We start from the raw sequence: 27,040 nt of genomic DNA, 5'->3' as shown, positions 1-27,040 counted from the left end.
GTTCAAAGGCACTTAAATCTTTTATCTTGCCCATTCACCCTCTGAATGGCACACATACACAATCCATTTCTATATTGTCTCAAGGCTTAAACAATCATTCTTTAACCTGCCTCATTCCCTTCATTTACACAGATTGAAGTGGATTTAACAAATGACATCAATAAGGAATCATAGCTTCCACCTGGATTCACCTGGCCAGTCTATGACATGGAAAGAGCAAGTGTCCTTAATGTTCTGTACACTTAGTGTTTATTGTTACGTTACCATGTTAGGCTATACTTGACATGAAAAAAAAGCAAGCCACCAGATGTATTTATCTAAAGCATAAGGATAGCTCTGGATTAAATATATGAATGTTCACAGGCATGATGAGTACATTTACTCCTGGATCTTAGTCCTTGATCGTTCAGTGTCCGTCTCTTCATATTCAAGGTTAACCATCTCCGTAGGTATCGGAGTTGAAGCTAGAGGGTGGAGGGGATGGCTGGGACCCTGAAGACCTGTGCACTTTGTCCTAAGAGCTCCTACCTGGCCTCTCTAGGGATCCTAGACCTCCTTCAGCATCTCTCTCTGGACATAAGCCAAATTCATTATCCTCTCCTTGACAGTCTGTAGAATCACATGGAGATTAGGAAAATAATCTGAGAATATATTGCATATATGGACACTTCTGATGTACAATTGTACATACATTTTAAAAAGTAGCAGATGAATGACGATACAATAACAAATATAAACGTTAAAAACTGAGAACCATCCTATAAGGTATTGATATACTCACCACTGTAGTTTGAAGCTGTGTCCTGAAGGTACATCATGGAGTTCTGAGGAGCGATGGTGCCCTTGTTGCCTGGATCCACATCACTTAGGTAATCTCCATCTAGGAGCTTAAAGAACATGTCAGATCAGTTTCAAATGCAGGGACAAATTTTGGTTTTGATTGGTTCACACGGAGTGTGTTGGCTAGCTTTGAGAGATGTAGAGTTGGACAATTACTTGGTGCAAGGGGTTTTGACAGCTGAGGTTGGATCTGCTACAGAACTTGAAGGAACTGTTTGACACCAATGAGTTAAGGCACTTGGATATGGAGGCCAGTGGACCACCACCATGGCCACACCACATCCCATCCACACATTCCAGGCAGCGCCACACAGCTGGACCTGCAATGCACACACATCTTCCTCAACAACATTCTTTGCAATCTTTCTCTCTATTGGCATCACACCAAAAAACATATACAAGTTTGTTACAAATGAGCAGTTCTTTGATCACCTTGATCCATTCGATGCCAAATCTACAAATCTGTAAGTCTCTTTGTGACAGCATGACACAGCGTCCTGGCTTGCATACAATATGCAGCCTAGAGCTCCAGTGTGTTACCTTTGGACAGAGGGCTCCTTGGGTCGTGATGGAGCATGGCCTTTGGGATGGGGTAGAAACCAAAGCCTATCTGGCTGACAGTCATGTCCTCTGGGGGAAATGGCTTCTCTCTGGGTGGAAGGTTGTGCTTCCTCCACAGATAGGTCTGTCTTCTCAGACTATCCCAGTCAATGCCACCCCCACCAGTCTAGAGTAAGAGCCATGAAGACAGAAGAAAAAGGAAATAGAGCTAAAATAGAGCTAAAAAAAACTCAACCAAAACAACAACATGGGTTGCCAGATTTACCGTATTCAAGTGTAACACTCTACAAAAATATATATATTTTCGACTAAACTAGCGGTTCCTCACTTCATTTCCACCCACCAACAGGACATTACAAAATAAGTAGCATACATCCCAGACAGTGTATTTGGCAATAATTCAGTTAAGTTTAAACTCTTCATTTATTTATCAACAGCTGAGCAGGAATTTGTTCCAATCTTCCTGGACTAAAGATTGGCTGTTCGAGGAAGTACATGACTACTGACCACTCCCTACACGAGATGCTGAAAACAGAAAATAAACAGTTATAAAACCAGGCAGAAAAGCTGAGTGTAATAGGAGCTATCGGTGCCTGCATCTCCAGAACCAATGCCCAGTCTCACTCTCCCGTGACTCTCCCTCACTGTGGAGCCAAAGCAGGGTTTTCCCCCTCTCTCAACCACTCAGCAAGCCTGATGAGTATGGATTGAAAGGCAGCAACATGCTTCATGGCTGTTGGTTACATGTAAATTAAACAGCACTGGAGCCAGGCCTTTTAATGATCAGACAGACCAGTCATACTCAGAGCAGAGAATCATTATGTAAAAAGAGAATGCCATGGGACAGTAGTATGATAGTATGTGTGACCTTGCTGTCCAGTTTGTACTTGTATGTTGAGAGGTCCTGCTGGGTGTGTCTTCTCAGTACCCTCTCCCTGACACTGTGGATCACCACAGGTTTGTTCCTGAGGAGGAAAGCACTGGGGATCCTGGGTGCTGGGGGAGGGTGTGGGCTGGTATGAGCCTGGGTCTGGGCCTCCTCCTCCTCCCTCTTAGGGTCAGTGTCTGTGTCAGGCTTGGCCAGGGCAAGGTCTGTTGGGTGGACAGTTTGCTGTGCCACTGGGGAGCTCAACCCATGCTCACTTCTCGGCTTTGACGTCAATGTTGTCAGCTGGAACGGCACCCTCTTCCGCACATTCTTGGACTCTTGTACTTCAATTCTTGGATTTCTGTTCTATAATATACAAGAAAGCCTAGTAAATGTAACTGGTTAACGAAATAGGCCTATTCTTTAATACTAATGTAATACAAAGACAAATAACCTGCCACATACAATTTATGAAAGCTGTGTAAATATGGTACTCACAATTTTTGAGGTTTTTAAGGACGGAAGGCAAATGAGCTCCTTGACAGGTACATAGGGAGATTTAGGCCTGTGATCAAAAAAGGCAATTTGCATATCTGCCAAGTTTAACGCCTAAAAAGGTAATAGGCCTACAACATAAAAAGTACAGCACAAGGTGACTGAGTATGATGAAAAATAAAGATACAATCAACATCAAATACAATAAATCAAGTGACCTGTTTCGGGCTTGGCACTGCGGGATGTGTTGGGGATTGGGTACCCACATCACTAGGGAGCCAGAGCCCCATGATGCACTGGAACAGCTGGCCAACTGATTGATCTGAGCTGTGCTGAGCTGCAATAACACCCACAACAAACATTACACTGGATCAGCTATACTTCGATCAATATTACTCACCATGGAAAAGTATAGCCTACAAAACTCCATCTTTGGTTTTCAACAAAGGGTGTAAGACAAAGTCAGTAAGCCTTGCGTCTGACTTTAGGCCTACTGTCTCTGTGTAACTGTGACGAACCTTTACTTCCTTGTGTTGTTTATTACGAGGAATCTGGTCAACAGAGTTTAACCCTGGAACGTGAAGGTCTGCACTGCAAAGAAGAATTAGAGAGTAGGACGACCCCTATGCAAATCCATTGTTTAAACTTCAACTATAAATGATAACTCTGTTCTCTGTTTCAGTATACTGAATGGCAATATACTATATTGACTTATTAGGCTATTACTAACCTTGTGTTATGCTCCCGCTGCTGGACTTGTGACTGGCTGGAGAGAAGAGTTAGAGAGGCATCTGTGGCAAAATTCTCCTTGCTACGCGTCTTGTAAAGCAGCTTCCCTTTAGGGGTCTTTTGGCCCTCAGTCCACTCCGATACATTAACCACACTAAGGGTTGGAAACTCTTCCACTGAACAGCAAGGACAACACTGTTAATCCACTTTGACATATGGTCCATATGAGACAGCAGCTGCTCAATGCATTTTGCAGTACTGCTGTGTGTTTGAAAGAGAGGAGGGAAATTGAATTGCAATACATGACTACCTACCATCTACAGGGGCTCTGCCCCAATCTGATGTTCTTGGCTTTATGTAGTGTGGGACGCCTTTGGCAATGCGCTGCTCCGACTCCCAGCAGCAAGGATGAGCGCACGTCGCCCAGAAACAGTGGGCCTCATCCAAAACCTCACTGGCAAGGCTGCCCATGGACTACACCTGAGTGACAGAATGCAATCATGTAGCTTGTCCTGTAGTACATATACTGTTAGCTATCTAATGTCCATACTAGCATACCACTTAGAATGCATTCCCAATAATAGCTAGCTACATTGGTTCAATCTATGTAGCTAATGTGCTATTGTGAATATTATAACAGAGCCGCTAACATTTTTGGAGAAGCACCTGGCCTTGTGATCTGTCTGTTTCTCGTCAATTAGAAGGAAACTACTTTTTTTAAAGAGAAACTTAGTGTACTAGTAGTTAGCTAGCCAGCCATCCATTTCTACAGTAACGTTAACTCTGCAATACTTATTGAGCAGAACCCCCAATCCGAGTGCAACGCCTACGTACCTCGTGTAGGGCAACCTAGATAACGGAATGGAATAACTATGCTAGGCTAATTTAGCCAAATAAAAATAAAACGTCGCTAGTCAACAACTCTGCTAGCTAGCTACCCAGGAAGAGCCAACTGTCAGAACTTGCGTTGCCAAGCAACGGCGAGACACTTCCATACTAGTCTCCAACAGCTCGTCAGTTTTTACACCAAAACCAATCCTGTTGGAGGATGCTCTGCACAGCCTTTCATACCCATTACTCATTTTAGGTATACTTTATTATATGGTGTTATGGTAAATGTGTCAACACCAAATTATGATCCAGTTTTGTCGATGTATTTTTAAACGTTTTAATTGCAGTAAGTATGCTATAATCTAGCAGTATCAGCATTCATTGATTGCAGGTCGTTGGTTTGATTATGGATGTCATACCAAAATGATGCAGAAATCTCTCTGGTGCAATATCTTGTGGAAATACAAGAAGAAGAAAAAAATTTAAGAAAGAATGTGGACATCTTTTTTTATATGTTTTTTTATTTTCTGGAATGAATCTCAGCAAACATTTTTTTTAAATTAGATGTTCTTGAAGCATCAAGCCCTCATTAATACACAACAGCCTTGTAACCCTGACAACAAGCAAACAGACATCTTAAATCAAATCAGATAAATGAACATCAAGCTACAGTAGTTAAAATACCCTAGACCATCATTTTAGTCTTGAAGACCCAATGAAAACAAATTACAGGGCTAACAGATGGATTGACTTTGATTGCATGGGGGGGGGGGGGGGGGGGGGGGGGGGAGATTTCTGGTGGATTTCATCAGACTTAATTGATCAAAGGTGGCTTTCATGCAACAGCAATCAGGTCAGCCCTACAGATCTCAACATGGCACACAGATCTTTAACCGCAGTGTTCAGGGCAGTCTGACAGGACGTCCTTCTCACTCACATTGTTCAGAGTTCCCTTATCTCAGACAGAGACTGAGTTCACTACATGTTCATCCAGGTATATGCTCTTCTAGGACAGTGGAAATCATCTCTCTAGAGGATGGCCTTCAAGACTCATAAGACTTATCACTTCAGTTGTTGCTCAGCCCAGCCAGTCAAGATCTTCATCCTCTTCATCGCCAAACAGAGGGGCTGGGGGAGGTCGCCCCTTCAAGCTCTTAGAAAACATGGGGAAAGTATATAAAATGTGAGCTGTGTTCCGTAATCGTATGCTGACCAACCACAAAAAATGTATGAGACTGTTCTGAAATGAATGAAGTAATTCAGAACAAGTTCCTGTCAGACATTCAACAGCAGAGGAACCTGCCACTGAATTATATCTTGAAACCAGCTTTATGTTACCTGATGTACTATTCAGTAGGCCATGTAACAGACACACTTTACTGACAAACAAGGGGAACAGAAGCAGTGTGTATAAATTTGAGAGAACTGGTGTGGCTCTACTGATCCTTCCTCACCAGCTCATCATCATCCTCCTCCTCAGTGGGTGGTGGTGGGGGTTTGGTTGGGGCTGTGCTCTGGAAAAATGTCTCCTTTCCATTTTCCTCTCCTACTCCCTCAGTCAGACTGAGAGAATAGAACACACAAGTGAGAATGGACATAGAGTAGAGCAAGGAGGGAGAGCAGGGGGGGGGGGGATAGAAGGCAGAGAGAGGTGCAGGAATTCATGCATATTAGCAAGGGACAACAGACTTATTATGAACATAGAGATAAGGCTCAGTTGAATGAGACTGGGTTGTGTAGTTCACTGGTCTCTCTAGAAAACTCACCTTACTTTCCCAGGACTGTCATGCAGAGGGCTTGGTGGAGGTGGGGGCTGGGTTGGAGGACCTGTGGCTTTGGGGCTAGTTATTTCCAGTTCACCCATGGGACCCTCAATAGGCACACTCACTTTCTTCACCTCTGGGGTAATTACATCACCTTCTAACTGACATTCCTGTCCCATCTCAGAGGGCAGATTCTCCTCAGGGTTTATGTCAGTGGGTTCCGAAGCCTCGGTGGTGTTCTCTCCCAGTGGCTCGGGAGATGTTGGTCGTGGCTGGGTTGAGTGTGATTGCTGCTCTGGTTCTGTGTGGATGTCTGACGCTAGCTCCACCTTAGTCGGCTTCTCGGTCTCTGGTTCTGCCTCCAGACGAGCCCTCTCCTGCACATCTCTGGGGTCTCCCTCCATCTGCCCAACGGCCTCACTAGGCTGCTCTGACTCTACCCTCTGCTCCTCCTCTTCCTCTCCATTCACATGGACATCCTGTGGTGGTCTCTCCTCACGAAGCTTCACATCACTGACCTCCACCACCTCTTCCTCTTCCTTTTCACTCCGTTGGGACGAAGGTCTCTCAGTAACGTTGAGCAGTTGCAACGTAACACTCTGAAGGGTCAAACACCAACATTAATTCACCCAAATCCCTTTCAGTCCATCTCCATTGTGAATAACACAGTAAGATATAACAGTCTCGATAATTGTCAAGCAGAGATGCAGTACCTTTATGGTGTTGACGATTATACTGAGCACAGCGCTGCCTGTGTAGGTCTCATGTAGGTCAAACTCCCCTCTCAGAGAGTGGAACACTCCGTTCATCACACGCTTCACCTGCCAGGGCACACAGGGCTAGGGTCAAACCATGAAGTACAGGTAAGACAGACACTCAGCTGTGAAACATGTCTGTGTCCCTCTCACCTCCCCTGCAGTGTCCTCTTGGCCCATTTGCTCTGCCAGCCTCCTTTCCAGCTCAGCCACTCGCCCCTCAAGCTTCTGTTTCATAGCTGATGACTGCTCCTCCAGGCCTGAATACTGAAAGAGAGGAGAACGAGAGAAAGAATGTGGGTGTGTGAGAAAGATGACTTCATTATGATATGGAGAGAGTTAGCTGCTAATGCTAGACTAACATGTAAACACATCAGTACCTTTTCTTGTAGGACCTGCAGCTTCTCGTCCTGTACCTGCTGCTGTAGCAAGCCCTGCTCCTCTGAGTCCCTGGACTGCTTCAGAGCTGAGAACTGTTAGAATGCGTTAGAGCCACTAAACTCTCACAGATTAAGCTAAACAAGTAATTTACCAGCCTTAGAACTTGGAATTCCATTGTTGTATAACAACAGTAACAAATCCCCCTTAGCCACACAATATAAAAGTATGTATTAACTCAGGAGTCCAAAGGGACGTCAGGAGAGAGAAAGCTTTGTATACGGTATAATATGGGTTAGGCTGTTGACCTTTTCCTGTAGCTGGGTCAGTCTCTGCTCCAGTGTGTCCCTTTGCTCTACCAGTTCGGCCATCTGACGCCCCTGCTGCTCCTTGGCTGAGGCCAACGCCTGCTCACACTTCCTCTTCCACTCCTCCTCCAGCTCCGCTTGCAGCTGGGCTAGCTGGGACACACACGCACAGTCAGCCGCACACTCACAATTACTCTTCACCCTCTCCCCATAGACATATTATTAGACCCTGTACAGTACCTGTTCTGAGGCCGCCTGGCCAGTGCTGGTCCTGGCCTTGCGGAGCTGTGTCTTTAGACTGTCCATGTCCTGCTGGCTGCTCCTCCTCAGCTCCTCCATCTCCTCATCACACCGCTGCCTCTCCGCCTTCCACTTCCTCTTCCTGTCTGACAGCGTCTAAGAGAAGAAAGATGAAGCTACCCTTAGACACCGATCTAATTTCAGTTTTAGGTCCTTTTCCCACGCTATTGGTGAAGGTTATGGTACAGGAGTGAAGAGAACTGAGATCTGTAAGCTGATCCTAGATCTGTGCCTTTGGGCAATTTCTAGCAGAGATGTAAGCGTTGGAGGCTAAATCTAAAAGTTACGTTTTAATCTCACGTGCACAAGTACATGGTTATGATTTCTGGGCCTTTCTTTCACACTGCCTGATATAGAAGTCCTGGATGGCAGGGAGCTCAGCCCCAGTAATGTACTGGGCTGTCCCCACCACCCTCTATAGCGCCAGGCAATTGAGTGCAGTGCTGTTGCCATACCAAGCAGTGATGCAGCCAGTCAAGATGCTCTCAAGGGTGCAGCTGTAGAACCTTTTTTGAGAATTTGAGGGCCCATGCCAAACCTTTTCAACCTCCCGAGGGGGAAGAGGCGCTGTGCGCGTGGACCATTTTAAGTACTTAGTGATTTGGACAGAGGACATTGAAGCTCTAGACCCGCTCCACTACAGCCCCGTCGATGTGGATGAGGGCATGCCCGCCATCCCATTTCCTGTAGTCCACAATCAGCTCCTTGGTCTTACTGACATTGAGGGAGAGGTTGTTGTCCCGGCAACACAGTGCCAGGTCACGGATCTCCTCCCTGTAGGTCGCCAGTGACCTACCACCGTTGGGTCATCAGAAAATGGAGTGTGGAGTGCAATTGAGACTCCGTCGTCTATGCATCTGTTGGGGCGGTATGCAAGTTGGAGTGTGTCTAGGATGATGGAGTTAATGTGTGCCATAACCTGCCTTTCCAAGCACTTCATGACAGATGTGAGCACTACAGGGTGGTAGTCATTGTGGCATGAAGCCTTAGAGTTCTTGGGAACAGGAATGATGGTGGTCATCTTAAAACATTACAGACTGGGAGAAGGAGAGGTTGGAAATTACCGTGAAGATGCCTGCCAACTGATCTGCGCACCTTCTGAGAACATGCCCTGGAATACCATCACGCCCAGCGCCCTTGCGAGAAAACAGCCCACAGACACTGTGCCATACTCACTCGTTCCAGACTTTCTTTGTCAATCTTCAGGTCCTGCAACTCCTCCTCCATGTTGTTTACTCTGAGCTCCATCTCTTTGCGTTTCTGCTTCTCTGTACGGTACTGGGCCTGGCCTCGCTCTGACGTCTCCTTTAGCTCTACTCACACCAACATAAACACACTCTCACTGACACCTTTCTAACCAATTTAAAAGAAAAACATTGTGTTTATAGCACATAATTATGTAAGAGTAGTGCAAACCTTCCAGTTGGGTTTCTAAGGAGGAGATGCGTGTGCAGTGTGTGTCACTGTCCTGCAGGGCAGAGGTCAGTTTGCTCTGCAGCTCTGCAGCCCTCTGCTGGTGAGACGTGGCCTCCTGCTGCAGCTGGGACACCCGCGCTGTACACGTAGCCAGCTCCTCTGTCAGACGCACCTGAGCGACAGAGACAAGTACTGTTAGTCAGCGGTGTTATCGGTCTATACAATACACAGTCCAAAGGCAGGCTGTGTCCCAATAACCTAAACTAACGTATTTCCTTCATGATCACTAATCTGACTGGAAATAAATCAAGATGTTGGGAACTGTAAGTGTCCAGTCCTTTATCCAGTGGTCATGAAGGAAAGGCGACGAGGAAAGGAGGCCATCTCAGAGTTTTGGGACACAGCCATAGACAGTACGAGCGGACAGTGGTGATGGTGATTGGCTGGACGTGATGAGTGAGAGACAGAGTTAACATGGAGCCTGACAGCATGATCCTGTGGGAAGAAGATGACTGGTGAATTATGATGACTGATGAAGAGGAAAGGGCTGAAGAAAAAAGTGAAAAGTCAGCAAAAAGGGGGACGGGAAGGAGGATGAGTGGAGGAAGGTAGAGCGAGAGCTAACAGGCTCACCTGGCCCAAGCACAGGTCCTGAGGCCGTGCATGCTGGAAAGAGAGAGCAGTCACTACTAAAGGTCCTGAGAGGAACACAGCAGGACAAATAGCCAGGAGCTGCAGCAGTCATTCTGTTAGTCTAGTCCCCAGACAAAAACAACACTAATATCCCTAAAGCCATGTTAGATACAGTAATAGAGCCATTAAGTCACGTGAGAATAATGAGCCCTGACTGTGAGAGTATAAGAGAAGGTTAGTTCCTCCTTGCAGTCTGATGACAGTATATACAGAAGAAGTACGGTAGGGTGGTGGTACTGTGATCTACCTTATCCTGCTCAGCCTGCAGCACCCGGACCTGGTTGTGTTCACTGGAGGACTTCAGGGAATCATTCCTCTGCTCCATCAGCAGGTTACTCTGCTCCATGTATCTGGACAACAACAAAAGAGACAAGCCTGGCTGGACACGCAGAGAATATCAACAGCTGTGTCTGAAATTGGTATGTGAATATGGTGCCATTTTAGATCCCCCAATGTTAACTTCTGCATCAATGTCTGTGTCTTACCTCTGGTTCTGGTTGATGAGCTCCCCAATCTTGTGGTTCTGCTCCTCTACACGTGAGCTCTTCTCATATACATCCTTCTTTAAAGATTCATTTTCCTGTACAGTAAATATAGTGAGATACAGTGAGAGAAAAAAAACATGTAGACATTTTACTAAAGTGTTATTAGGGAATTAAATCCCTAACACCCCCCCCCCCCCCCCCCCCAACCAGACTATACCTGAATGATTCTTTGGATGTTGTGCATAATCATGGATGTTTCCATATTAACACTGGGCATAGCCAATGAGTGGCCTCCTTGCCTCTGAAGGTCATCAACCTGTCAAATTGATGAGAAGTGAAAAACTGATGTCATACTGGAGGTGGAAATGTCTGATACAGAAAGATGAATAATAATAATATTGCTGACCTTTGACGCCAACTGGTCCACTTTATCGGCCACTTTGCCGACAGCCAATCGGATCTCAGTGTTGTGCTGCCGAGCTTCAGTCATGAGGAAGGAAGTGACCTCTCCAGTGCCTCCCATGTATGGCACTGTCTGGGTGGGGTAAATCTGGCCCATTTGTTGAAGTTGAGAGGGAGCCATAGAAGACTGTGGGTAGGCATAAGGCTATGAAAAAACATAACAGACTGATTCAATGACGCAGCAGAGAATGGAGGAAGATTCGTTACAAAGGAGGTTAGCCTTTAAGTCAGCTCTGCAGCCAATACAAAATAGCATGGAAATTTGTTTAAATGTTTGACAGTTGAACGATGAAAATGACATTTGTCATTCTCACCTGAAAGGCATGGGCGGAGCCTGGCATCACAGGCTGCGGAGCAGCAGTTGTCATAGCGACAGGCATCAAGGCAGAGGGTGGTGCCCCATGAGGGTAGGAAAGCACTGTAGGAAAAATACACATTATGTACAAACTGAGAATTTACACCCAGGGCATCAATAAACATTGACACACTGAAAAAAAAGTTTTATAGCAAATCAGTCTAAATGAGTCTTAAAAAGCTGTGATATTAGACAATTTATTGGCCAGCTAAACATGGAGAGTGATGACTCCAGCAGAGGTTGTGGGAGAGCTCACCTTGCACTGGAGCTTGGGGGGCAGGGGAGATCTGCACAGGAGAGGGAGCAGCAGGACGCTCCTTCAGTCTGGACACACTGGGGTCCTGAAGGAAGACACTGGTTATATCTAGCATCATTATATCAGCTCATATTCTGTAGGTGCAGCGATGTGAAAATACAATCCCTTGGACCCTCCATCTCACCTCCATCTCAGAGTCACTGGAGTCTGGCTGAGAGGAGGGCCCTGCCATGAAGGGCAACATGGGCTGGCCCATCTTGGCCATGCGAGAGATCAGCTTGGCTTTGGTGGCATCTGGATTCTGGAGCCATGGGAAGATTGAGTAGGTTATACCTCATCAGCCTGATAGGGCTTGGGTTACAAACAAGTCAGCTTTGAACATTTTATATTAAAGTCTAATGTTACTCAGAAGAGAAAGCACTCACTGTCAACTGTTCACTGATGGAATTCGACTTTGCCCGAAGTAGTGGTTCCCTGAAAACGAGAGGGTGAAAACAATGAAAGAAGGACAAAGACAAGAAATGAGCTGAGAGATGGTTATGAGTGTTCAGGAAAGCCTCTACTCTTACCCTGGTCTCCCGGGGCTTGTAGAAGGGGGCTGAGCGGGCCCTGCTGGGAGGTCCGGGCCCAAGTTCTCCATACTGGGGGCAGGTGAGGGGGCAGCAGAGTCCCGAGACCCAGCACTGGCACGGTCAGACACACTGTCCTTTGCCAACTTCAACTGAGGACACAATAGAAGAGCATGAGGAGACAAAGAAACTCATCAAATGTGACTTTTGGCTTAATGTTATCGGACAGTCCCATTTGAGAGATGCTGGACGTCCTACCCGTCGTAGCTCTGCCTCAAAGATAAGTGTGCAGTCTGCTGGGACGCAGTTGGCCACTCCTTGGGAGCCGTCTCCCAGACTGGGGGGTATCACCACGAGACGCCGGCCTGACTTCCTCATACCCAGCATGCCCTCCTCCCAGCCCTGGCAATTAGAAAGGAGAGTGAGGAAGCTGTAAGTTCCACATGTCCCTACTATTCTTCTTGAGAACAGAAGCTGCACCTATACAACCCAAATGACTCACCCATAGGACATCAATGACTCACCTTCATCACTTTTCCAGTGCCAAGTTTCAGTCGTAGTAGCTTGTCTTTGTTCAGGTTGGAGTCAAACACCTGAAACAATAGTTGAATATTACAAGACCATTGCTGTACCACTACATCCCAGGGCAAAGAGGACACACAGCAATGTGCAAAGCACTGGTCTCTAATGGCACAATAAACACAGCGATATCTTACCTGTCCGATGGCATGGTTTTGCAGGAGCCATCCTGTGTATGCCACCTCCAGGGAGTCTCCATTCTCAACACCCTGCCCCTCCCCTAGTGTCAGGTCCTGCACCACCACCATATCTAAGGAGGGGGCGCTGTTCACTTTTGCCAAACACACCTAAATCAAAGACAAGTTGCCAATTCAATCACTTTTATATCAGTATTAAATTAATCAAACTCAGAGTCCATCTGCTGTCCTTCACCTCTTTACAAAAGTCCACGGCAGCTTTGTCTGTGTCAAACATCAGGGACCAGTTCTGACGCTGGTCGTCATAAAAAGTGCAGTAGTTGCTGGGCTGAACCTGCAGAAGACAATGGGAAAGAGTAAGAGCTGAGATTCTTTAAGTGAAGCCAACTGGCTCGCTCCTCAACTTGCTCAGATTCTCCTGACACAAACTCACCGTGAAGACAAACCCAACATGAATCGTGGCCGCAGTCACTTGTTTCTGTTGACTGGCGTACAGCAAGAGTTTGTACTACGAAAAAACAGACAGGGAACTTTTACGTCATTGTTATCAAACGTGCATGATGATGAGCATGTTCAAAGAGACAGAAATCATTAACATTTAAAAAAAATAAAAGCACATCTCTGCTCACACCTCTTTGGTTGTGTGGTTACCCAGGACTGCAGCTCCAAGCTTTCCTTGTTTCTGATACTGTCCATTAAGACTAAACAAAAAGATGCACCATCGATTATGGAGTAAGTCATGAACTCAAAACAAATGAATGGGTCTCGTCACAGGACCAACAGGGCGGCATTTCAAGACATTTGTACAGTTTAAAGATACTCACTATTTGAAAGCATGGATAGCTGTAGCCAATAATACTGCAGGAGCACCAGGAGGGCCAGTGGGTTTCTGGGCAGGAGGTCCTGGAAATTTAAACATGCTCTATTGTCAGTAAACACATCTCAGTTTCACCTGATCATGTTAACCTAACTTTGGTCATATTTTTTTCTATTGCTAAAATTGTTTTTACCTGGATTCAAGGTCTTCCTAGGCTGTTTAGGGGCTGTATATTGGAAGGATTCATTCCCCTGACTAGGTGCTTGGTCCAGTCCAAAAAGTGATGCCAGCTTTGCCCTGAAATAACACAGCAGGGATAATCAACTATATTCAGCCACAAGCTGATCTTTTTCTTGGGCGGATGGTCTAGGAGGCGGAACATACAGTGCATTCAGACCCCTTCACTTTTTCCACATTTTTTTACATTACAACCTTATCCTAAAATGTATAAAAATAGAAGTTCCTCAATCGACACAGAATACAGTGTAATGACAAAGCGAACAGGTTTAGAAATGTTTGCATATGTATAAAAAAATATATATAATTTCTTTAGTTTTTAAAAATGTATTTACAAACATATTCACACCCTTTGCTAAGAGACTCAAAATTGAACTCAGGTGCATCCTGTTTCCATTGATCATCCTTAAGAATTTTCTACAGCTTGGAGTCCACGTGTGGTAAACTCAATTGATTGGACATGATTTGGAAAGACACACGTCTATATAAGTTGACAGTGCATGTCAGAGCAAAAACCAAGCCATGAGGTAGAAGGAATTGTCTGTAGAGCTCCAAGACAGGATTGTGTCGAGGCACAGATCTGGGGAAGGATACCAAAACATTTCTACAGCATTGAAGGTTCCCAAGAACACAGTTGCCTCCATTCTTAAATGGAAGAAATTTGGAACCACCAAGACTCTTCCAACTATCTCTGCAGCACTCCACCAATCAGGCCTTTATGGTAGAGTGGCCAGACGGAAGCCACTCCTCAGTAAAAGGCACATGACAGCCTGCTTGGAGTTTTCCAAATGGCACCTAAGGAACTCCCAGACAATGAGAAAAAAGATTCTCTAGTATGGTGAAACCAAGACTGAACTCTTTGGCTTGAATGCCAAGCGTCATGTCTCGAGGAAACCAGGCACCGCTCATCACCTGGCCAATACCATCCCTACATTGAAGCATGGTGGTGGCAGCATTATACTGTGGGAATGTTTTTCAGCGGCAATGACTGGGAGACTAGTCAAGATCAAGGGGAAGTTGAACAGAGCAAAATAAAGAGAGATCCTTGATGAAAATCTGTTCACCTTCCAACAGGACAACGACCCTAAGCACACAGCCAAGACAATGCAGGAGTGGCTGCAGGACAAGTCTCTGAATGTCCTTGAGTGGCCCAGCCTGAGCTCGGACTTGAACCTGATCGAACATCTCTGGAGAGACCTGAACATAGCTGTGCAGCGACACTCCCCATCCAACTTGACAGAGCTTGAGATGATCTGCAGAGAAGAATGGGAGAAACTCCCCAAATACAGGTGTAACCAAGCTTGTAGCGTCATACCCAGAAGACTTGAGGCTGTAAATGCTGCCAAAGGTGCTTCACAAAGTACTGAGTAAAGGGTCTGAAAATGTGATATAAATGTGATATCAGTTGTCTATAAATTTGCAAAAATGTAATTATGGGGTATTGTGTGTTGATGGATTTTGGTGGAAAAAAAGTTTTCATTTTAGAATAAGGCTGTAAAGTCACAAAATGTGGAACAATTGAAGGGGTCTGAAAGCTTTCCGCATGTACTGTAATTACAACTCATTTGTAGACTGCAAATTGCCACAAGAAGCCCAAACAGATATAATAGTTGACTAAGACCATTTCTAACCTTGCTTACATTTGTATACAATCACATCTATCTACAATGTGTGGGAATACTTTGAAACAGATTTCCAAAAGTAAAATCACTTGGACATGTGACTGCAAATCAGCTCCAACAAGTAAAAATAAAATTAACACTCAACTTGGGGTAACAAATTATTATTATCATTATTATTTATTCATTTTAATCACCTGCAGGCTGGGGAACCTGGACATAGAGCAAGTGTTATTTAGGTTATTTCTGTTAGCCCATAATCTGCAGAAGCCCTATTAGTGTACCGTAATGCGGTAGGTCTACTACGCTCTCCTAAGTCAAATTCAAACAGATAAACACATGTTCTATAGAGACAAAAAAAAACAGCTCATTGGATAAAAAGCAAACGCTATTCTGTCAATTCAGTTGTTGCCGTTTCATTGTCAACCATTTTCTTGCTTACCGTTCCTGATTTCAGCTGACAACAAATTGAAGTGAAAAATGTATTTATATTGAGCACAGAGAACAAAAGCCCCATGCCTGGTTTATACAGCCACCACACACTGTATATCAAGCCCCATGCCTGGTTTATACAGCCACCACACACTGTATATCAAGACCCATGCCACACAACAGAGAAAAGCTGCTCTTATGAGCCCTTTCATCTGAAAAAGACATCTTTCCAAATCCCAAAGCAACTGCATCCAACAAGTGAAAATGCAAAAATTACATATTCATGTTAATAAGTCATGTAGCCCATTTCCACATTTAACCGTTTGTTGAATGAAAGATGACGAAAACAACCTACATTCACAGTTGTGTGTTATCACAGCAGCTCTTACTGGGATATAATAAATCGTACACACTAGAATAGCTTACATCATCAGGTATTGCACCATCATCTCTAACGATATGTTGCCATAACTGAAGCGTAAATACATCACAAGAACATTTACATGCTTTCCAGCAGAAGAACCATATCACAGATTCAGACCATGACCTTCCTCAATTGCCACAGTCAGACCACAAGCGGCAAATTAATGCTTTGTTCATTATCGAGATGAAAAACATCAGGTTTCATTTGAACGTTTCCCTCCAGAGCAGGGCCATACTGACCCTTGGATCTCCCTCCAAAGGTAGTCATTATCCCTCAGAGCAGAAGACATGGTAGGCAACTTGAGGTCGGGGTCTTTGTTGCTGACGACTGGTGGTGAAGAGTAGCCCGTTTAGCCACTTGTAAGAGACAGGCATGGGCCACAGACAGGCATGGGCCACCCAACAACACACTAAGTTTCAGTGTTGCCACTCTTAGCAATGCCCTCCTCTCCTTTGCCCAATGGCTTGCTCACCAATGCAGTCACACCACCATGGCAGATTTGACACCATTATCACTGGAAGAGCTGTGGTGCTCTGGCTACGTCTGCAGTCCAGTTTGCTGAGCTGATGTGAAGGAGCAGGCAGCCCTCGCCCTACTGGCCCTAACTAGCAGCATGTGAGAGGAATTAGGAGCCACAACCCTAGCCTCCCCCTCCTCCACTGCTCCTGGCCCAAACAAGCTTTATTCCTCCAAATCATATTATCTGAGTGAACAATTGCCCCACTAACCAGGAAATGTTAGAGAGCAAAACAACATGCCCTAGTTGGCAGTTAGCCTGCATTGTTCAAGTGATTGAATAGATATGAACTTCAGATGAGACATAGCAAAGATATTAATTCAGCAACTGTGGTACCAAACCTCTTGAACTGAAATCGGGCTCACAGGCAAATGGAAAAACATATTGGGGTGAAATCAAACTACCCAAAACATAGGATATAGCAAATACCGTGACCTGCAACTGAACCAGTTGAATGAGACACCTACTGTACATGCACATCCAATGCAGTACTGTCTCTGGGTGAGAGGTGGAGGACAAAGCCTGTCTCAGAACACAGGGCTCTAACTGGGGATGCGCGAAGTGTAAGGCGAGGTTACGCTTTCCTTCGATGTATATTGTGCAAGGTACTAGCTCTAGCTAGACTAGCTCAAATCCGTAAAATCAGATCGTATTGGTCACATACACATGATTAGCAGATGTTATTGCGAGTGTAGCGAAATGCTTGTGCTTCTAGTTCCGAGAGTGCAGCAATAACAACAAGTAATCTAACAATGTACCAGACTGTGTGTTAATGGGCTTGACTACCTCAAATTGTTGTAGTGAATTCAGGGGGTAGTTGGCTGCTAGCCATTTTCAATAGCATCGGTGCAGTTGTCGTCAGTGGGTGCAGTAACTAGCTAGCTCTGTGAAAATTATAGCCCAGCCTACTTCAATTCAGGAAGTGTCTAAAAAAGCAAACAAGCAAGATATCTTAGCTTCCATTAGCTACAAAATAAGCACAGCTTCATGTCAAAGAAAAATAGTTTAGCTAGATTGGTATTAGCCAGTTAGCCTGAAAGAAAGCAAACTCACCCTCCAGTAGGCGACAGAAAATCTCCATCCTCGTCATCAGCGGCAAACATTTTGAATGTATTTTCTTTCGTGTAGCAATAATACTTCAAATATTATGATTTTCTTGGGTTGATAAATATAATACTTATTGAGAAATAACAACGCTAGGACACCAACTAATCTCTCTTCCTGTTTCTTATGATCATCAGCTGACATATCACCTGATCCATGGTACTGTGAATTGTTCTGCTCCGGGGTAATGGCCTTATTGGAGGAGGTGCCAATATGGCAGCTTGAACAGACCCTTTTTTTTACCGAGCTCCGTACCAAACTTCAGAAAGATTGTGAAAAAGTTTACAGTCATTTACTATTTTTATTTGTTCAAGATATAAGACTTTTACTGTTTACTTGAATAATACTTTGATTATTTATTTCGGCATGTCTATACAAAGTCGTGACAAAAAAAGAAAGGAAGAAGTTAGCCGTTCTATTGCTAATCAACAAGAGAGAAACGTGCTTATGGACAACTGCCATAACTACACTTGGCCTATGGATAATATCATGCTTTCGAATGCTGTTGAAGATGACGAATTCCCCTCTTTACCGGTTACTCTGTGCAAACCTCCACCCCCCCCCCCCAAAAAAAAACATGAACTCTGACATAGTGGCCACCCTCTCCTTGCTCATCAACCCCAGGTCTGACGCCATTGAGAAAAGGTTGGCACGAACACCATGGTTATCGAAGGCTTGAAAAAGACTGGAGTTTGCATGTGGTGAAATCAAGGATGTGAAAACGAGAGTGGCATAAGTTGAAAAAGGTGTGGAAAAGAATAACAATGTCTACCATAGACTTCTCACTGATCTGGAACAATGCACAAGAAGATGGAACTACGGCTTGCCAGATGTGGAGAATGAAGATGTGCGAGGAGAGGCTATCCGCATCTGCAGATAATAACAAAGTTGGTGATACCAACGACGTTGTGCATCGCCTCAGCCAGAAGCCACAGCAAAACGATTCAAGGCTGAGGGGTATCATCATCCTCTTCACTGCCAGATTCTACAGGGATGCTGTCTGGAAAGCTGCTAGGAAGAACGCCTTCCTACAGAGCCATGGTGTGCGTTTCGCCGAGCATCTCAGCCCGGGGAACAGAGAAAGAAGGAACAAGTTGTGGCCAACGATCAAGATGGCACGAAATGAGGGAAAGGATGCTTACTTCGTCGGAGGACGAGGCTTCATCAACGGTTCAGAAATCCATATTCCTCCCTAAAATCTCACCAGAAGGAACAGATGGTTGATGATTTCAGCCATGGTATTCTCATTTTCCTTATGTTGTTTACCTAACAAGCATCGGGTGGCTATTTTTCAGGAATACTCAGGTACTTCAATTTATTAGTTTGTTCTTGTATGACCGCAAGTCCTATTTTGTTTACAAACTTCCGAAGAAGATTGAAAGCTGTATTTTTTTTTTTTATGTATACAGTAACTAAGATACTGTTTTAAAGGGCATACCGGTCTGCTCTGACTTTACACGGTTATTGTTCTATTTAGTTATTAATACTAATCCCCCCCCCCAAAGGTCTGAGGAACATGTATATGAAAACATTTATTCATTTTTTTATGTTCAGTTTTCATATGCACATAAAATAGTAGGTACCCGTTTATTTAAATCATTAATTTGTATTTGATTTCTCAATAGTCTCTCTTACTACAAGAACACTTGGTTTGGTTTTGAACATAATTTTCAGTTGAGTTGAATTTCAAAGCCGGATAACGTCTAGCTCAAAGTTTATGCAATGAGCTATTTTCACTTTAAATTGACTTAACTGTTGCAGATCTCAGTTCCTTATCGTTTATGTTCACTGCTCCTACGTCTTTGACTCATCCTACTACAGTTTATACTTTTATATAATCTTTGTTGTTTTGTCTTTGTCTATAGTTTCTCTTAATGCTAGGGGGTTACGAAACCGTGTGAATCGTAAGGCATTCTTTTTATTTGCTAAACAATTTTGAACAGATTTTTGCTTTTTTTAAGAGTCTCACTCAATTTTGGCTGATGCCAACTTCTGGAGGTCACAGTGGGGCAACGATATTTGGCTTTCCCATGGATCTGAACGCTCCGCTGGTGTCACTACAATGAAAAATACCTTTGGTGGTAATATTCTACACTCGGAATGTGACCCCTTTGGTCACTTTATTTGTCTTGTGATCAGTTACAATGACATTACACTCATTACTGTAAACTTCTACGGGTACAACACCAAACATGATAATGATGAGTTGCTTGAATCTATAGAGAAACATATACTTCATTGGTTATCTAAATTTCCCAATTCGTTATTATTGATAGGAGGGGACTTTAACATTACAATAGATAATTCAACTGATAGATGGCCCCCAGGTAGGCCAACCAATCAGAATTTGGGTTTAATACTTTTTATGGAAAAGTTTGATCTTACTGATATATGGAGAGAGGTGTCCGTCCGAAAGATCATTCACTTGGAGTAACAAAACAGGCTCCAGACAATCCAGAATAGATTTTTGGCTTATATCCAAATGTATTGATAGTGAGTGTGTTACTACAAATATTTGTACTACTCCCCTCACAGACCATAAGGCTATTTACATTGATATCAAAATATTTACCCCTGATACGAACCTTGGTAGAGCATCCTACTGGAAGCTAAATAGCTCATTATTAAATAATGATATAGTTCAATTTGAGGTTAAAGATCTGCTCTCACACTTTTGGGAAAAGGCTTGTGAAGAAAAATATTATTGCAAGAACTGGGAGCTCTTTAAATTTGAGGTGTCCAAATACCTTAGAAAATATGGTAGTAATCTTGCTAAGACCAGAAGAGCTGAGGAGGAAAAGGTGATCATTAAGATAACTTCCCTTTCTCAGAGGTCCCCAGCCGGCCTCTCGGGGGAGGAGAAGATGGAACTAATTGAGTTACAAAATAAACTGGATAATATATATAAATTAAAAGCAGAAGGAGCCTTTATTAGATCTAGGAAAAAATGGATTGAGGAGGGAGAACAGAATTCATCCTATTTCTTTAGACTTGAGAAATTTCACTCTAAAAATAACACTATCCAGAAGTTAAACATTGATGGTGTTATTACAGATGACCAAAAATTAATCACTAAATACTGTAGCAATTTTTACAGAAAATTGTATAGCTCTACGTACTGTCAGGAATCCACAGATATGTGTTTTAACTCGCTGAATAATGTTCACTCTATCAGTGATATAGAATCTAAACAGTGTGATGAACCCATCAAAGTTGAAGAGAATATAGAGTCTATCAAACATCTAAAGAACAATAAATCACCAGGTGTTAATGGAATTACATCAGAATTTTACTAATTATTTTCTGAAGTAGCTCCCTTCCTATTTGAAGTCTTTTTTAGAGAGTATTAAAAACAATGTTCTCCATCCTACAATGAGTCAGGGGTTAATAACACTGATACCTAAGCCTAAAAAAGAAGTTCTGTTCGTCGATAACTGGCATCCAATTTGTCTTCTTAATAATGACTATAAGATATTAGCCTTACTACTTGCAAAAAGAATTAAAGAAGTCCTGGATGCAATCATTGATGAAACACAGTCTGGCTTCATGAGGAACAGACATATTTCTAACAATGTTAAACTAGTTTTAGACTAATCAAAATTTATTTGTCACATACACATGATTAGCAGATGTTAATGAGAGTGTAGCGAAATGCTTGTGCTTCTAGTTCCGACAATGCAGTAATAACCAACGAGTAATCTAACCTAACAATTCCACAACTGCTACCTTATACACACAAGTGTAAAGGGATAAAGAATATGTACATAAAGATATATGAATGAGTGATGGTACATAGGCAAGATGCAGTAGATGGTATAGAGTACAGAAATACATGAGATGAGTAATGTGGGGTGTGTAAACATTATATTAAGTGGCATTGTTTAAAGTGGCTAGTGATACATTTTTATGGCCTTGAGATAGAAGCTGCTCGGTCCCTGCTTTGATGCACCTGTACTGACCTCGCCTTCTGGATTATAGCGGGGTGAACAGGCAGTGGCTCTGGTGGTTGTTGTCCTTGATGATCTTTATGGCCTTCCTGTGACATCGGGTGGTGTAGGTGTCCTGGAGGGCAGGTAGTTTGCCCCCGGTGATGTGTTGTGCAGACCTCACTACCCTCTGGAGAGCCTTACGGTTGGGTGGAGCAGTTGCCGTACCAGGCGGTGATACAGCCCGACAGGATGCTCTTGATTGTGCATCTGTAGAAGTTTGTGTGTGCTTTTGGTAACGAGCCAAATTTCTTCAGCCTCCTGCGTCTTCTTCACAACGCTGTCTGTGTGGGTGGACCAATTCAGTTTGTCTGTGATATGTACGCCAAGGAACTTAAAACTTACTACCCTCTCCACTACTATCCCGTCGATGTGGATAGGGGGGTGTTCCCTCTGCTGTTTCCTGAAGTCCACAATCATCTCCTTTGTTTTGTTGACGTTGAGTGTGAGGTTATTTTCCTGACACCACACTCCAAGGGCCCTCACCTCCTCCCTGTAGGCTGTCTCGTCGTTGTTGGTAATCAAGCCTACCACTGGAGTGTCGTCCGCAAACTTGATGATTGAGTTGGAGGTGTGCATGGCCACGCAGTCTTGGGTGAACAGGGAGTACAGGAGAGGGCTCAGAACACACCCTTGTGGGGCCCCAGTGTTGAGGATCAGCGGGGTGGAGATGTTGTTACCTACCCTCACCACCTGGGGGCGGCCCATCAGGAAGTCCAGTTGTACAGGGCGAGGTCGAGACACAGGGTCTAGAGCTTGATGACGAGTTTAGAGGGTACTATGGTGTTAAATGCTGAGCTGTAGTCGATGAACAGCATTCTCACATAGGTATTCCTCTTGTCCAGATGGTTTAGGGCAGTGTGGTTGCGATTGCGTCGTCTGTGGACCTATTGGGGCGGTAAGCAAATTGGAGTGGGTCTAGGGTGTCAGGTAGGGGACATACTTGACTACTCAGACCTAATAACTGAGGATAGCTTCATGTTATTTTTTAGATTTTTTTATAAAGCATTTGACACAGTAGAGCATCAGTTTCTCTTCCACTCCCTTGAGAGACTTGGCTTTGGGGATTTTTTCTGAAGGTCATTAAGACTCTCTATGCAAATGGTAACAGCTCAATCAAATTGAAATATGGCACCTCGCCTAGATTTGAGTTAAAGAGAGGAATTAGGCAAGGTTGTCCTATCTCCGTACCTGTTTTTATTAATCACCCAACTTCTTGCAAATTCTTTAAATAATAGTCCTGTACAAGGTATTTCCACAGCTGGTAAAGAAATTATTATAAGCCAGCTGGCTGATGATACTACACTTTTTCTGAAAGACGCTTACCAAATTCCCATATCGATCAATGTGATACAATCCTTTTCCAAAGCATCTGGTCTATATCTTAACATGAGTAAATGTGAACTCATAGCTGTCAAAGATTGTGTGACACCTTCATATTATGGTATTCCAGTAAAAGAAGAACTTACATATTTAGGCATAACCATTACAAAGGATCAGAAGTCTAGAGGCTTACTCAATTTTAACCCTCTTATTAAAAATACCCAGAAGAAGCTAAATCAATGGCTACAGAGGGACTTATCTTTAAAAGGTAGAGTCCTAATAACCAAGGCTGAAGGTATCTCTAGACTAACATATGGGGCTCTATCTTTATATCTTGACAGTTAAATAAGCAAGGAGATAGACCAGATGCTTTTCAACTTTCTTTGGAGAAACCGTACCCATTACATTAGGAAAACTGTTGTAATGAACACTTATGAGAATGGTGGACTGAATTTTCTGGACTTTACTACTTTAAATAATACTTTTAAGATCAATTGGATAAAATAATTCCAAAGAAGACCCACTTCTATCTGGAATTTTATTCCTCATCATGTCTTCTCTTAACTTAACCCTTAACTTCATGTTGTTTTGCAATTATAATATTGACAAAATTCCAGTGAAACTTTCTGCTTTTCATCGGCAGGTTTTCTTGTCATGGTCCTTAATTTATAAACATATTTTTTTTCTCCACACAGATATTATATATGGAATAATCAGGATATATTGTATAAAAATACTTCTTTGTTTTTAGAATATTGGTTCCGAAATAATATCCTATTGGTGAGCCAACTGGTAAAAGCAGAGGGTCTTTTACTCAGTTATAAAGAATTCTTATCACTTTACAAGGTTTAGACGCCATTCCCTCCGGTGTTGCTCTGTTATTCAGGAATTTGTCGAGACCTGATCCTCAGAGCCTACCTTCTATTGACCATGTTGACTCATCAGTATGAAAGATTTGTTTATCTTTTGGTCCATTCAACAACAGAGCGATACAAGCCTTGTTTCAGCAGGATGTTGTATCTATACCTTATGTCATGCCTTATTGGAATGAATTTATTGATACTATCTGTTGGGAAAAAGTTTGGATGTTGCCACACACTTGTTAACAAAATTAAGGAAGTTTCCTTTAAAATTATTCATAAATATTATCCTGCCAACCACTATATGAAGAAGTTTAAGGAAAACAAACATCAGAGATGTACTGCTTGGATTCTTTACATACGATAGAAATAAGCTGAAACATTTTTATGAAATTAATTTCATTATTTTGGACAAATTTCATATACACAAATGTAAATTTACACCAAAAAAAACCCCGCTTTCTTACCCTACAAAAATAAATTGAACTGTATTTTAAGACAGTTAAATGCTCTACTAACAAAAAAGCTGTTAGAATTGTAAGTGTATGTATGTCCCTTAAGGTCCTTGTCTAATTGTAATGTGATATTGTACCCCCTAGCTCGATTGTCCATTGTTTATCATCTATATATGCTTGTGTTCCCTCGTGTGCTTTCTGTATTGATTTGTTGTTAATAAAAAATTGCCTTATTTCCCGTTTACTACATAATGTAAATAACGCGTTGCACTCTGGGATCATTAGGGGTAAATGCCATCTAATTCAAAAGGTCAACAAAGCAATTCAACATGTTTGCGCTAAGAAATCGAGTAAAAAGACGTGAAGAGAGCCACCCTTCCAACACCAGTTATAGAAGATAATGACGTCTCATACGTTGGCTACAATGTAGAGGGTTTTCGGCGTCGAAAATCGATTATAAGAAACGTTTGACTTGTTAGTAACAAGGTTAGCTAGTCGATTATACGGGTAGCGTAGCTAACTAGCGTTGTCTGATTTAACCGTTGCTAACTTTACCAATGGAAGGTTGTCTTCTCACTCTACCTACCAGTTGTCCAACACAATTCAACAAATGGAGCATTAAGTGATTATGTTTTATACCCAAGTCCAATGTTATAGACTTTCAAAATAAACACAAGCCATGGTGGACATGATGCTCTTCTTCTATGGTATTGTAACGAACCCGGGTTTATAAGCGCGGATATCGACTGCCGCGGAGTATGCTTTTGCGGCACAGTGGATAGTGCGCTGGACTTCGGGCTATAGAAGGTCGAGGGTTCGAAACCTGCTCCCTGCCTGTTTCATTACAGTATATCACAGTATACAGTATATTGGCGATCGCCAACTACTGTGCGGGATGGAAACAGGATTCCCAAATGTACCAAATAATAAATACACTAAACTAAACTAAATCAAATAAATCTGATCCCTACACAGGCTCAATGGGGAACCTGGGAGGGCGGGTCTTTTTGAGCCAGTACCCCTAGCAAGTCTTCAGGTGTAAAATCCTTAAGTCCCCATACCTTTTCTGCCACAGTAATGTCCAGTTGGTTAGACTTGTGCTGTACAGTTCATAAATGTGGTAATGAATGCCACAAAATCCACCTTTTTTTAACACACAGGGTATCTCTTGACTGGCAGAAAACATTTTCTTCAGGCTGTGGTGCGTCCACGACCATATCTTCACTAGCATCACTTATTTTTGTCGCCTCCACATTGGAGATTCGATTGTTAGAACGGTCAATCCCCACCACAATTTCAGCACAGTCGTCCTACACAGTTCTTCAATATAGTCTGTCCGTCTGCACACACATGAAAAATGTACACATCCTTTACAATTCTTGCACTGCAATGGTTTGGGTCGAAAGCTCGTATAGTGCATCTTACATAACCAAGCTTCACATGCAGGACTGGCAGACTTACTTATGTTTCTCCATTCACCCATCGGGTCAGACGCCGGCCATCAACAACACCAGGAATTTTGTTCAGGTATTCAACCTGAACATCTGTCGTCACCCCTTAGACCAGTGCTCTACTCCGAAGTTCAAAACCCAAAACTTCTGTTGTTCGGATTATCTTCCTCTGTTTTTCAGAAATACACTTAATCAAAATAAGACCAGTCCTGGTCAATCTGACAGACCCCTCTTTTCCCAGCACATAACAGTACTTCAATTTTTTCTACACCTCTGTAGAAACTGGTTTCCCACAAATGCATCCTTACTCAACAAACGCATCCCAACAAGAAGCGATTCATTATCATTCATACACGTATCCTCACTCCAATTTTAGACAATTTCCTTTTTGTTCCGGTTTTTGCGACCACTGTTGTCCTTTCAGACATTCATCTTCACCGACATTCTTCGATGTGCTGCTTTATTCGAACACAGCATCCACTTCCGCTAACTTTCTCATCTGCAGCTTTCCAACCAATCATCCAACCTCAAACCTTTCTCGCGATTGGCTCATCTGTAAATGTATTAGGTAAATGAGACTTAACCATGTTGTTGAGAACTGCTACAGACCCTTTTCCAGCAGTTGACACACAGACGTCATGCACAGATGCGCTTGACTTCGCTATCGCCATCTGTGCACGTTCAACATAGCATAGATTTACGTTTTTATTACTTCTAAACAAAATAACGTTTTGGGGTTTTCATACGGTTAAAATTATGATTGATTCTTGCTTGAACAGTCGCTAAGATTATATTTGGTTGTGATCTTTGCAAAATAACTATTTTAGATGCAGCCGTTTTTAGCTAGAATGTTATTGCTAGCAAAAGCTAGCCAAAGAGTAATTTTACTTGTTGACTGTTTTTTTGAGTATAATACATTTGCGATGATGACACACACATTATATTAAGCAGGACATTCATACGAGCCGTAAAATCCAATTATAATCCAAAAGTAGTGTGAAATGCACTCATAAGAAACATGTAAATACAGTGGGG

General features: G+C 43.1%; 2 protein-coding genes across 5 annotated transcripts; both read right to left on the bottom strand.

Moving 5' to 3' along the window:
- Positions 1 to 226: 226 nt before the first annotated feature.
- Positions 227 to 4,509, bottom strand: LOC109871670 (uncharacterized). The gene is made up of 11 exons (XM_020462619.2): positions 4,328 to 4,509; positions 3,808 to 3,973; positions 3,495 to 3,669; positions 3,283 to 3,355; positions 2,983 to 3,101; positions 2,768 to 2,834; positions 2,270 to 2,635; positions 1,381 to 1,567; positions 997 to 1,160; positions 782 to 887; positions 227 to 609 (listed from the first exon to the last, which is right to left on the bottom strand). The coding sequence occupies exons 2-11, from the start codon at positions 3,962 to 3,964 to the stop codon at positions 515 to 517; spliced, it is 1,509 nt and encodes a 502-aa protein (XP_020318208.1). The 5' UTR covers positions 3,965 to 3,973; positions 4,328 to 4,509; the 3' UTR covers positions 227 to 514.
- A 315-nt stretch (positions 4,510 to 4,824) lies between these two features.
- fkbp15b (FKBP prolyl isomerase family member 15b) lies at positions 4,825 to 26,485 on the bottom strand. 4 transcript variants are annotated; one of them, XM_031818908.1, is made up of 29 exons: positions 26,016 to 26,485; positions 13,791 to 13,894; positions 13,605 to 13,683; positions 13,412 to 13,481; positions 13,214 to 13,288; positions 13,016 to 13,114; positions 12,781 to 12,930; positions 12,589 to 12,657; positions 12,323 to 12,466; positions 12,065 to 12,216; positions 11,921 to 11,969; positions 11,680 to 11,796; positions 11,496 to 11,580; positions 11,199 to 11,302; positions 10,829 to 11,029; positions 10,640 to 10,738; positions 10,423 to 10,517; positions 10,185 to 10,287; positions 9,878 to 9,910; positions 9,245 to 9,416; positions 9,005 to 9,141; positions 7,769 to 7,924; positions 7,529 to 7,681; positions 7,223 to 7,315; positions 6,996 to 7,109; positions 6,801 to 6,908; positions 6,091 to 6,686; positions 5,779 to 5,887; positions 4,825 to 5,477 (listed from the first exon to the last, which is right to left on the bottom strand). In XM_031818908.1, the coding sequence occupies exons 1-29, from the start codon at positions 26,027 to 26,029 to the stop codon at positions 5,403 to 5,405; spliced, it is 3,555 nt and encodes a 1,184-aa protein (XP_031674768.1). In that variant the 5' UTR covers positions 26,030 to 26,485; the 3' UTR covers positions 4,825 to 5,402. The 4 variants fall into 4 exon arrangements, with proteins under 4 accessions (XP_031674768.1, XP_031674767.1, XP_031674769.1 ...); XM_031818907.1 differs by lacking the exon at positions 26,016 to 26,485 and adding an exon at positions 17,880 to 18,128; XM_031818909.1 differs by lacking the exon at positions 9,878 to 9,910.
- Positions 26,486 to 27,040: the final 555 nt, after the last annotated feature.

This window comes from Oncorhynchus kisutch, linkage group LG3, assembly GCF_002021735.2.
Source record: "Oncorhynchus kisutch isolate 150728-3 linkage group LG3, Okis_V2, whole genome shotgun sequence".
Classification (NCBI taxonomy): Eukaryota; Metazoa; Chordata; class Actinopteri; order Salmoniformes; family Salmonidae; genus Oncorhynchus; species Oncorhynchus kisutch.
This window is presented reverse-complemented; position numbering and strand designations above follow the sequence as displayed.

Bases quoted from the DNA above. Each gene is read 5' to 3' on its own strand.
- LOC109871670 (XM_020462619.2), bottom strand. From the start codon at position 3,964: ATGGGCAGCCTTGCCAGTGAGGTTTTGGATGAGGCCCACTGTTTCTGG. The intron at 3,670-3,807 runs GTAGGTAGTCAT...CTTGCTGTTCAG, and splicing joins GGGCAGAGCCCCTGTAGATG to TGGAAGAGTTTCCAACCCTT. The intron at 610-781 runs GTGAGTATATCA...GTGATTCTACAG, and splicing joins CACAGCTTCAAACTACAGTG to ACTGTCAAGGAGAGGATAAT.
- fkbp15b (XM_031818907.1), bottom strand. From the start codon at position 17,929: ATGTTTGCCGCTGATGACGAGGATGGAGATTTTCTGTCGCCTACTGGA. The intron at 7,316-7,528 runs GTCAACAGCCTA...GCATTCTAACAG, and splicing joins TGACCCAGCTACAGGAAAAG to TTCTCAGCTCTGAAGCAGTC. The intron at 5,478-5,778 runs GTGAGGAAGGAT...ATGTTTTCTAAG, and splicing joins AGGAGGATGATGATGAGCTG to AGCTTGAAGGGGCGACCTCC.